General features: G+C 45.4%; 1 protein-coding gene across 1 annotated transcript in view; it reads right to left on the reverse strand.

Moving 5' to 3' along the window:
- The window catches only part of LOC124253486 (GATOR complex protein MIOS-like), a 29897-nt gene that overhangs the window by 1105 nt on the left and 15813 nt on the right, over positions 1-12979 (reverse strand). The window contains 5 exon segments of the mRNA XM_046687280.1: positions 2080-2173; positions 4661-4769; positions 5457-5628; positions 6177-6218; positions 7125-7263. Coding sequence (XP_046543236.1) covers positions 2080-2173; positions 4661-4769; positions 5457-5628; positions 6177-6218; positions 7125-7263 — 556 coding nt within the window.

A 12979-nucleotide genomic window follows, 5' to 3' on the forward strand; every position in this document is an offset into this window, starting at 1 on the left:
TTGATTTACAGCTATGACTCACTTGAAAACGGGAGAGAATATGAACTTATGAAATAAGTATCATATTGCATCATTATTATAGGGACATGTATATCTCACCATTATTATAGGGATATGTATCATTTCTCACCATTATTATAGGGATATGTATCATATCGCACCATTATTATAGGGATATGAATCATATCTCACCATTATCATAGGGATATGTATCATATCGTGCCATTATTATAGGGATATGTATCATATCTCACCATTATCATAGGGATATGTATCATATCTCACCATTATCATAGGGATATGTATCATATCTCACCATTATTATAGGGATATGTATCATATCTCAACATTATTATAGGGATATGTATCATATCTCACCATTATTATAGGGATATGTATCATATCTAACCATTATTATAGGGATATGTATCATATCTCAACATTATCATAGGGTTATGTATCATATCTCACCATTATTATAGGGATATGTATCATATCTCACCATGATTAGAGGGATATGTATCATATCTCAACATTATTATAGGGATATGTATCATATCTCAACATTATTATAGGGATATGTATCATATCTCACCATTATTATAGGGATATGTATCATATCTCACCATTATTATAGGGATATGTATCATATCTCATCATAGGGATATGTATCATATCTCACCATTATTATAGGGATATGTATCATATCTCACCATTATCATAGGGATATGTATCATATCTCACCATTATCATAGGGATATGTATCATATCTCACCATTATTATAGGGATATGTATCATATCTAACCATTATTATAGGGATATGTATCATATCTCAACATTATCATAGGGTTATGTATCATATCTCACCATTATTATAGGGATATGTATCATATCTCACCATGATTATAGGGATATGTATCATATCTCAACATTATTATAGGGATATGTATCATATCTCAACATTATTATAGGGATATGTATCATATATCACCATTATCATAGGGTTATGTATCATATCTCACCATTATCATAGGGATATGTATCATATCGCACCATTATTATAGGGATATGTATCATATCTCACCATTATCATAGGGATATGTATCATATCTCACCATTATTATAGGGATATGTATCATATCTCAACATTATTATAGGGATATGTATCATATCTCAACATTATTATAGGGATATGTATCATATCTCAACATTATTATAGTGATATGTATCGTATCTCACCATTATTATAGGGACATGTATCATATCTCAACATTATTATAGGGATATGTATCATATCTCACCATTATTATAGGGACATGTATCATATCTCGCCATTATTATATGGATATCTATTATATATCGCACCATTATCATAGGGATATGTATCATATCTCACCATTATTATAGGGATATGTATCATATCTCACCATTATTATAGGGATATGTATCATATCTCACCATTATTATAGGGATATGTATCATATCTCACCATTATTATAGGGATATGTATCATATCTCAACATTATTATAGGGATATGTATCATATCTCAACATTATTATAGGGATATGTATCATATCTCACCATTATTATAGGGATATGTATCATATCTCAACATTATTATAGGGATATGTATCATATCTCACCATTATTATAGGGATATGTATCATATCTCACCATTATTATAGGGTCATGTATCATATCTCACCATTATCATAGGGTTATGTATCATATCGCACCATTATTATATTGATATCTATTATATCGCACCGCTATTGTAGGGACATGTATCATATCTCACCATTATTATATTGATATCTATTATATCGCACCGCTATTGTAGGGACATGTATCATATCGCACCATTATTATATTGATATCTATTTTATCGCATCGCTATTGTAGGGACATGTATCATATCCCAGAATCATCATATCATTCACCTGGGGACAGTCTCACTATATAATATCAAATTTGACAGATATACATGCAGAAATTGCAAGGTAATGGAAAACATACAGCTTCATGAAGAGACAATGCTTTGAGTTTGGATGAGCTGAAAGTCCAACACTGTACTCACCTGAACCAATTCTGTATATGAGAGGAATGGCCACCATGGCGACAGGACTGACACCATGTGAACCAGTCATCAAACATCGACATCTTCACGGTGCCTGGAAACAGTCTCACATTTAGCCTGCTGTCAGAACCTTAGTGTCTGTTTGAAACATGTAATGGTAGGACACTTTTGGACTAATGACTGGGATATTTATATATTTCAGATATTGCTAAGTAACTACTGACATGAGTTTGTGGAAATTTGTCCTCTATTCTCAGCTGCAATGATCATGTGACAATGTTTTGCAATACTAAAAAATAATAACATTACAAAATACCTGTCCCCAGTACCCTGGTTCCCCAACACCTGTCCCCAGTTCCCTGGTTCCCCTACACCTGTCCCCAGTACCCTGGTTCCCCAACACCTATCCCCAGTATCCTGGTTCCCTCACACCTGTCCCCAGTATCCTAGTTCCCTCACACCTGTCCCCAGTACCCTGGTTCCCTCACACCTGTCCCCAGTACACTGGTTCCCTCACACCTGTCCCCAGTACCCTGGTTCCCCAACACCTGTCCCCAGTATCCTCGTTCCCTCACACCTGTCCCCAGTACCCTGGTTCCCTCACACCTGTCCCAAGTACCATGGTTCCCCAACACCTGTCCCAAGTACCCTGGTTCCCCAACACCTGTCCCCAGTACCCTGGTTCCCTCACACCTGTCCCCAGTACCCTGGTTCCCCAACACCTGTCCCCAGTACCCTGGTTCCCCAACACCTGTCCCCAGTACCCTGGTTCCCCAACACCTGTCCCCAGTACCCTGGTTCCCTACACCTGTCCCCAGCACCCTGGTTCCCTCACACCTGTCCCCAGTACCCTGGTTCCCTGACACCTGTCCCCAGTATCCTGGTTCCCCTACACCTGTCCCCAGTATCCTGGTTCCCTCACACCTGTCCCCAGTACCCTGGTTCCCTCACACCTGTCGGCAGTATCCTGGTTCCCTCACACCTGTCCCCAGTACCCTGGTTCCCTCACACCTGTCCCCAGTACCCTGGTTCCCCTACACCTGTCCCCAGTACCCTGGTTCCCCGTCACACCTGTCCCCAGTACCCTGGTTCCGTCACACCTGTCCCCAGTATCCTGGTTCCCTTACACCTGTCCCAAGTACCCTGGTTCCCCAACACCTGTCCCCAGTACCCTGGTTCCCCAACACCTGTCCCCAGTACCCTGGTTCCCTCACACCTGTCCCAGCACCCTGGTTCCCTCACACCTGTCCCCAGTATCCTGGTTCCCCAACACCTGTCCCCAGTACCCTGGTTCCCCTACACCTGTCCCCAGTACCCTGGTTCCCTCACACCTGTCCCCAGTATCCTGGTTCCCCAACACCTATCCCCAGTATCCTGGTTCCCCTACACCTGTCCCCAGTACACCCTGGTTCCCCTACACCTGTCCCCAGTACCCTGGTTCCCCTCACACCTGTCCCCTGTATCCTGGTTCCCCACACCTGTCCCCAGTACCCTGGTTCCCCAACACCTGTCCCCAGTACCCTGGTTCCCCAACACCTGTCCCCAGTACCCTGGTTCCCCAACACCTGTCCCCCAGTACCCTGGTTCCCTCTACACCTGTCCCCAGTACCCTGTTCCCTCACACCTGTCCCCAGTACCCTGGTTCCCTCACACCTGTCCCCAGTATCCTGGTTCCCCAACACCTATCCCCAGTACCCTGGTTCCCCTACACCTGTCCCCAGTACCCTGGTTCCCCAACACCTGTCCCCAGTACCATGGTTCCCTCACACTGTCCCCTGTCCCCAGTATCCTGGTTCCCCTACACCTGTCCCCAGTACCCTGGTTCCCCTACACCTATCCCCAGTATTCTGGTTCCCCAACACCTGTCCCCAGTACCCTGGTTCCCCTACACCTATCCCCAGTATCCTGGTTCCCTCACACCTGTCCCCAGTACCCTGGTTCCCCAACACCTGTCCCCAGTACCCTGGTTCCCCTACACCTGTCCCCAGTACCCTGGTTCCCCAACACCTGTCCCCAGTACCCTGGTTCCCCAACACCTGTCCCCAGTACCCTGGTTCCCTCACACCTGTCCCCAGTACCCTGGTTCCTCACACCTGTCCCCAGTATCCTGGTTCCCCTACACCTGTCCCCAGTACCCTGGTTCCCCTACACCTATCCCCAGTATCCTGGTTCCCTCACACCTGTCCCCAGTACCCTGGTTCCCCAACACCTGTCCCCAGTACCCTGGTTCCCTACACCTGTCCCCAGTATCCTGGTTCCCTCACACCTGTCCCCGGTACCCTGGTTCCCCTACACCTGTCCCCAGTACCCTGGTTCCCCAACACCTATCCCCAGTACCCTGGTTCCCTACACCTGTCCCCAGTACCCTGGTTCCCTCACACCTGTCCCCAGTACACTGGTTCCCTCACACCTGTCCCCAGTACCCTGGTTCCCTCACACCTGTCCCCAGTACACTGGTTCCCTCACACCTGTCCCCAGTACCCTGGTTCCCTCACACCTGTCCCAATTACCCTGGTTCCCCAACACCTGTCCCCAGTACCCTGGTTCCCTGACACCTGTCGGCAGTATCCTGGTTACTTACTTGGGTGTCCCTTGAGTTCGCCGACACCTGTCCCTGAGGCAGTGCCCAGATTTGTGAGACAGAGCGTGCAGCGAGGGAGAGACTTGCGACAACTAGGACAGCAGGTTACCTGAACAGTGAAATAAAGTTGTGCTATGATGGCCAGTCCAAGCAATAATTATAATGCCTGTTGTACATGTGAGTGGATATGTCATGTACAGTATGGAAGTCCAACAGGGTCATGTACAGTATGGAAGCCCCAGGGTCATGTACAGTATGAAAGCCCCAGGGTCATGTACAGTATGGAAGTCCAACAGGGTCATGTACAGTATGACGCCTAACAGGGTCATGTACAGTATGGAAGTCCAACAGGGTCATGTACAGTATGGAAGCCCAACAGGGTCATGTACAGTATGGAAGTCCAACAGGGTCATGTACAGTATGGAGCCAACAGGGTCATGTACAGTATGGAAGTCCAACAGGGTCATGTACAGTATGGAAGCCCAACAGGGTCATGTACAGTATGGAAGCCCAACAGGATCATGTACAGTATGAAAGTCCAACAGGGTCACGTACAGTATGGAAGTCCAACAGGGACATGTACAGTATGGAAGCCCCAGGGTCATGTACAGTATGGAAGCACAACAGGATCATGTACAGTATGGAAGCCCAACAGGGTCATGTACAGTATAGAAGCCCAACAGGATCATGTACAGTATGGAAGCCCAACAGGGTCATGTACAGTATGGAAGCCCAAGAGAAAGCACAACTAAACTGTCTACAGTTATTTTGACAGATATGATAACCAGTTTTCTACCCGTGGTTTGTAAGCCGCGGCTCTGCCGACATGTGTGCGGTAACCTGTGGAGCGGGCGATCATGGTGGACGTGCTAGTGATGGACTTCCCGCAGAAGTTGCAGCCAACAAACACCTGGCTGGGGATGCGCTGGCCTGGGTCACTCTTGTGGTACAGGATGTCAAACTTGGCCCTGGGTGGAAACAGACAGTGTAGCATTGTATTGATGGGGATTACAAACTTGTGTGGAACCTGTCATCTAATGATCGGTTGTTTCTTCAGACAAACATACAGCACCTACTTTTGCAAATAAATATCCTCACAAACTAGTGGGCGGTGGAGTAAGTTGAGTTTGAGAAGTATTTCAGGTATATCTGGGTGGGCCATGTGGGAGTATAGCCTGAAGTGATGCAGATGAACATGTAGAACTGTAGTGAAACCCATTCACATAAGTGAGTGAGAGAGTTTGGCTTTTTACGCTGCATTTGGCAATATTCCAGCAATATCTTGGCAGGGGGACACCAAAATTGGGATTCACCCATTGTACCCATGTTGCGAATGAAACCCGGATCTTGTGTGACAAGCGAATGCTTTAACCACTAGGCTACCCCATCTCCCCAATTACATAAGTATACTGCAAATATATCCAGGTTCATTGTCCTGTTAAATGTGGAACTTAAGAGAAGCAGCTCTCTCCATAGTTGAATGAATGACAGAAGGGATAAATAGGCGGTTAATTACCTGTGATGCCATAGTCTCCATCTATCCAGAAGTTTGCGGTAACTGAAACAAAGAAAGAAGAACCATTAGCTGTAGCTAGAACTTATTACCTTCTGTTGTGTTTAGGCTACGATTGACACCAAAGGATGTCAGCTGTGTAAATGTAGTACATATCAGAGGTGTGTGGGGGCAGGGGGTATGGGCAGGGGCATGGGCCAACACGTTATTGATGCTGTAGTAGCCTGTGCACATACAAATGTATGACAGTCGTTCAGCAACACGGACATACAATCAGACAAGTCACAGGTGCTTGCGATTTATTGTAATCAGGAGTGAGTGAGTGCGTATGGTTTTACGCCACTTTTAGCATTATTCTAGCTATATCACGACGAGGAACACCAGAAATGGGCTTCACACATTGTGCCCATGTAGGGATTCGAACCCGGGTCTTTGGCGTGACGAGCTGACACATTAACCACCAGGCTACCCCACCGCCCCGAAATTAGGAGTGAGTGGAGTGGGTGGGTGGGGTTTTAGTGTCTGTTTGTGAGGGAGGCGGGAGTATGAGAGTGTAAATGGATGGTCGGGTTATTTGGGGTTAGTGGATATGTCGGTTTAGAAAGACTGACTGACTAACTGAGTTTGGTTTACGCCGCTTTGAGCAATATTCCAGCAATATCACGGCAGGGGACACCAGAAATGGGCTTCACTTATTGTACCCATGTGGGGATTCGAACCTGGGTCTTCGGCGTGACGAGCCAACGCTTCAACCACTAGACTACCCCACCGCCCCGGTTTAAAAAGAATTAGAGTGAGTGAGCGAGTGAGTGAGAGAGAGTTGCAGGAGGCCCGAAGGAGGCAGCCAGTGATGTACCACATCATCTGCTGTCCATCCAATCCACATCAGTTCATACAAACATGTGTCTGTGGAACCCATCCAGCCTGAGAACCTCCATGGGACAAACCCACCTTTCTATCCAGGTGTGTATCCGCTCGTCCTGAGCGATGGCATGGGGGAAGGAGCACACGAGAGCCAGGGCGGCTGTCTGGACGTCGCTGGTTGCATCAATGTAGTTCTCCAGAAGGTCAAGGCCCTCTGCGGTCATGCCTGACATAGGACAGGAACAGAAACTCAGATTCCAAACATCATGAAAGCATTCGGAGGACAGAAACATCAGATACTCCTCTGGGCCTGCCTCATACTGTGGCATAAATATTATCATATGATAATATAACAACTTGAAAATTTTAATATAAATTGTATATTTAGCGAGGGTAATCAGTCGCATTACCACGATTTCCAAGGTACCCCCATAATAAAAGTCTAATGACTAGTATCGGGCCAGCCCCTGCTTCGAAACAACCACCACAGACACTGCCCACCCAGCCTCCCCTCTACTCAGATTATGATGGTTACGTATAACTGTCATTGGCTCCAGGAAGAGAATGATCACTCTGAGGTAGACAGGGGAACGTGCTGCACGCTTAGCCGGGAACTAGGGACCTGTCCTATAAGGATAGCAGCCTGGGGAACACAGTCGTATGGACAAGAGAGGCCTACAGGAAAAGTTCTCATTCGTTCCACTCAGCGTCAAAGCAAGAGAGAGAAGTGCAAATCCTGAGATAGGATAAGTTTAAAAATATATTCCTTCTTGAACCACTAGGCTACCCTACCACCCCCGTGCTAAGTAGTACTACGATCATCAAGAATACACAATGCCATTTAGAAAGTGATCAAATGTAACAGATGTTATATTTGAGATTAGACTTAAAGTAAAGTAAAGATGTAATTTTCTGACTAAAATTGATATTTTTCCTTATCCTGACTCATGCTAATGCTTGCAGAATCCGTCGGAATCGGTGGTGGGTCAGGCCACTTCCTGGATTCACTGGTTGTTGATTTACGTCCTGCATTACCCCCCATGGGAAGTTATGACGGCACTGCTGATGATTCTGTTCTTTCAATTTCCACAACTAGTCAGATTTCTTGCGAAACTTCTCCTGACATTTTCGTGTGGATTTTTAGATATACTAATGTCCCATTAGTTATCTATTGCAACTCCATCTATTGATGCTCGCATGAAGTGGAGATGTGACCCTTCTTCATGTACGAGTATGTCCTATACAAGTACAGGGTCTATCACTCAAGCTAGCCTGTCCTAGACGTGTGCATGGACTTTAACCATTTGCTCTCCAGAGCGTTGGTTTTCAAAAGTCACGTGATAAAAGGGTGAGATTTTTCTCAGCGCCTTTGTGGAACCATTAGTTGTTGTGCTACAACAAGTGGCCCAAAGTGTTGAATGCCTGAGACGTCTTCGGTGGCAATGTCTCTGAGGTAGTGGTTGGCAAACACTGTGTCTGATTTCCAAAAGCAGCACTCCATAATTGTTTTAATCGAGCAGTTTCCATGCAGAGTAAGTGTAGACGCCAGGGCTCTGACTTCGTGGGGATTGGAGGCTCGTGGAGGCTAAAGTCCTGCTGCTTTATAGGCCCTTAGTATAACGTCTCTCATCCATATTGATATCGTTGTACATGAGACTTCCGTGGGCGTCTCAGTGGATAAGGGGATGAATAGGCGCTTGAATTTTCGTCTCCTTGTTTTTATCCTTTGTAGGTAGACTTTAGTGCTCTTACAGGGCATAAGGATAGATCCTGTGTATCCTGTGGCCCAAGGACTGTAGAGTGCTGGGATGTGGAACTGTCTGTCAGGCTGACATCCGTGCTGCTGTTGCTAGGGCGATCAGGAACAGTGTTTTCTGTGTCAGTAGTTCAAAGGATGTCCGTTCTAGAGGCTCGTAGGCATCACTGGTGAGATGTTGTAGAACCACGTTGAGATCCCAGGCAGGAGCCTTGAATTTCTTTTGTTGATCTTCCAACTTGAACGAGCGTAGTAGTTCCAGTATCTCTGGTACTTTGGTCAGCTTGACACCCGTCTTCATAGTGATAACTGTACTGAGAGCAGCCAGGTATGTAGAGAGTGTTGAACTTTTTATGTGTCCCGTCTGTCGTAGATGACACAAGTATTCCACCACTTGAGGATGGGTTGCTTTCACCGCTGTAAAGCCTTTCCTCGTTGCATACTGTTCAGATCTCTGCCACTTGTCGTCGTACAAGTTACGAGTTGATCTGCTGGAGCTAATGTCACTGCTTTCGCTGCTCTGGCGGAGTACCCTCTAGTCTTCAGGCAAGTATTGATACGCTCCACGCCTGTAGCTGGAACAATGCCGGATTCCCTTGAGCTTGCTTGGTGTGTGGATGGACGAGCAGGTTCGATCACTCTGGTAATTTTTTAGGGTTGGACTTCCAAGTTCTTGTACAAGGACGGGAAACCATACCCTCACTGGCCAATAGGGTGCGACCAGAATCAGTTGCAGCATTGTCGTCTGCTTGATTTTCTGTATTACTTGTGGTAATAGTGCTGGAAGTGGAAACGCATAAGCGTTTAGTCCTTCTCATCAGATGCTTAAAGCATCTGTTGCCCATGCCTGAGGATCTGGAATCGGTAAGACGAATGTTGGTAGTTGCTTGTTGAACTTTGTTGCAAACAGGTCTATCAGTGGAGATCCTATGACGAACCGGAAAGCTTCTGGCTCTGTATAAGGACTTGGTGAACCGCTCACTCCAGGTGCACGATGACAATAATCCTTGCCTCCTCAGGAGAGTCAGGCCCGCTGATGTGGATGCAAGATGCTCCGACATAAACTGGTGGTCCTTTTTCTGAGTCAGTAGAGCAGAATATATCATCCGGTCATCTTTGGCGATGGAGTTCTTGAACTCCGAGATGAATGCTTCGTTGATAGCCCCAGACCTGGCCAGTCCAAAGTAGGTACGTCTAGTAGTCGTATCCAGTTGCGCTATCTTGTTGTCCTCTATCTTGTAAGTTCTATAGCGGGAGTCGTTGATGATCTTGTAGTCCTCATCAATCTCTGGTGCCTTCAGGAAGGGTTCCATGTGATGTAAGGGGAAATTCCTGGCGTGGAACATCGGGATATGCTGATTCTGGAACTTGGTAGCCTTATCAAAGGCTGAGCTGAGACTGTCCGGTACTTGGGAGATCGGGCCGATAGGTGGAAAGGTGAGTGTGTCGAAGTCATCGTTGGACATCCACGCTTTGTTTGTGTCCTTGGAAGGTGATGCTAGGTCCAGGCCATTAGCAATCCGTGAGGTTACTTCCGTATCGGAGAATATGACTTCTCCTTCTTCATCAGATTTAGACATCTCTCGATCTGACGATCCATGACGACGTGAGTCTCCGTATGAAGGTCTGTATGTCAAACTGCGCGCAGGTGAACGATCCCGATGTGATCGTGTATCCTTCCTGGAGTCTTGAGATGTTTCTCTAGGCCTTCGTGAAGGTTGATTCTTAGACGTAGTTTCCCCTCTGTAAGAGATTGAGTGCCTGCGTGCAGATTCCCAATGTGCGTATGAGTCCGATGGTGATGACGACCCGTATCTACGACATCTGTAGGGTTCGGGAGAACGCTTCGTTCTGCTTCTGCGTGGAGAATTCTTAGCGGCTCCTTCAGGGACGTCTAAGGCTGAGCTGACATTGGTATCGTTGTCCAGGCTCCTAACTTCAGATTGGGGAAGATCGTCGGGTGCGTGAGCCTTCACGCAGGCTTCCCTCTTCTTCCAAGTTGAGAGACTGTTGAATCTTCACGCAGGCTAGTAGTCATCGTAGTGGTCTTCGTAGCAGCTTTCTCCTGCGCGAAGCGACGTTCCATCATCGACATCATCTGGTCTGTAAATTGTTGCATGAACAGTCCCGGGTTGAAGTTCTGCGATGTCTGAAGAGACTGCTGCAGGGATGATGATGCTTCTGACAACGATGAGGAGTCTTCTAAGGCACACTGCACTTGTGAAGAGTTGATGCTGTTGCTGTCTCTAGTACCCGATGTCTGCGTTGATAGAAGGTCTTCTGTCAATGTCTGCGCTGATAAAGTTGCCGATGTAGCTGTAGAAGCAGGCTTCGTCTTCTTGCTGACGACTGTGACTTCAGGTATGAGGATGGGGCGATCATCATACACATCTGCTTCTTCCAGAGGTACAATCTCGGCAGAGAAGGATCTCGTCTTCTGCGTAGAGCTGTGTAGAGACTTCGACAAAGTCTTAGGGGTAGTAGCCTTCTTCTTCTGCGTTGAAGACAATCTAGTCTTCTTCGTCTGCGAAGAGGTCAACCGTTGACGCCGATCTCTTATTGGCTCCAGAGTTCATCACTGTAACAGTGACCTGCCACCGTAAAACGCTCGGCAATTAAAATTATGAACATCGGCAGCAGTAGTTAAAGAACCAATAAACTTTGTTTTTTGTTACTCTTTAACCATTACATATGAAAGATTTGTGGTTAGTCTTATGCGGAACACCAAATTTATTCTTTAAAAACTTGTGGTTAATTAATACCGAGTGATTAAAAGTGGCCAAAAAGTCGCCTGCTTCCCTCTCGCCCGCCAACGAAACCACAGACAGGTTACGTAACTCTGTCGCCAGAGCACTGCAGTGACGTCATATGAGGAACGATTTTCAGTTAGTTGTATAGAAAGTGTGTAGCACGCTCATCATTTTGATGATTTCTCGACATCAACGATGACATGCCGAATCGTTGCTTTGTCGTCAATTGCTCCTTGGGGTCGGGAGATGGTGTCACCATGCACAGATTTCCACAGGACCCCGCAGTTCGTGCTAAATGGGTTATGTTTGTGAGTGCGTAGAGCGTTGTGGAAGCCTGAAACCATATCTTACTTGTGTTCAGATCGCTTCACGGAAGTTAAAGAATCAAAACTACTTCCTAGTTGTAGTAAAATATGTATATGATTGATGACCATAAAGATTTTCCATGACACAACTTGTGACATAACGATTTCTTCCTCGGAAGTGAGGTTGTGGTCGAAGTAACAATAATATTGTAAGTAGTATTATATTGACACCCACCTCGCTGCCAGGAGAGAAATTGTTATGTTATACGCTATGTCATGCAAAATCCTGTTGGCCATCAATAAAATACATATTTCACCACCAGTAGAAAGTAGTTTTGATTTTGTAACTCGGTGAAAACAAACCTAAATAGCATTTATCCTTAGACTGGCGGATGTTCCCAACAGGGCGCCGCCATTTTTGAAAATCGTAAAGTCTGTTAGAATTAATGAGATTATAGTTTGTTTTCATCAAGTTAGAAAATCAAAACTACTTTCTACTCAGAAGTTAAATATGTATTGGAATCATAACCAAACGGATTTTGCATGACACAACTTATAACATAACGATTTCTTCCACGGAAGCGAGGTGGGGGTCGAAGTCACAATACTGCGCGATAAATTTCTTGCTACATTCACATGGTTAATGTCCGCTCACCAGTTTGTAGATACTAGTCAATGTGCGTCTTTATATTTGGTCTTATAATCCTAATTAGTTTATTATCATACTTGTATGCATTTTGAAACTAAATAAAAAGCAGACGATCTGCTGATACGTATAGTGAATTTATAACAGAACTGTAATATCTAGACATTTTATAGTTTGCCAATGTGAATCATAATTCGCACACACACCCTAGTGTATGTTGTCTGTCTCATTATACTTCACGGCGAAAACAATGATTCTGTTGAATGCTACGACAAATGAATAAAAACAACATGCAAATATCAAAATTAAAACAGATTAAAGTTATAAGAACAATATCAGGCCATTACCTTGTTCGAAGAATGTATCCATCAATATTCACAAAACTGTTCCAAATGATGTGTCTTTTAACAGTTTGATATACGAAAAAGTGATAAATCTTTTCAGGTATTGGTGTATAGTCTCATTGGTCACCCAAGATAGCACAC

Source organism: Haliotis rubra, unplaced genomic scaffold, assembly GCF_003918875.1.
Source record: "Haliotis rubra isolate DU_JTF1 unplaced genomic scaffold, ASM391887v1 Scf541, whole genome shotgun sequence".
In the NCBI taxonomy this organism is placed as follows: Eukaryota; Metazoa; Mollusca; class Gastropoda; order Lepetellida; family Haliotidae; genus Haliotis; species Haliotis rubra.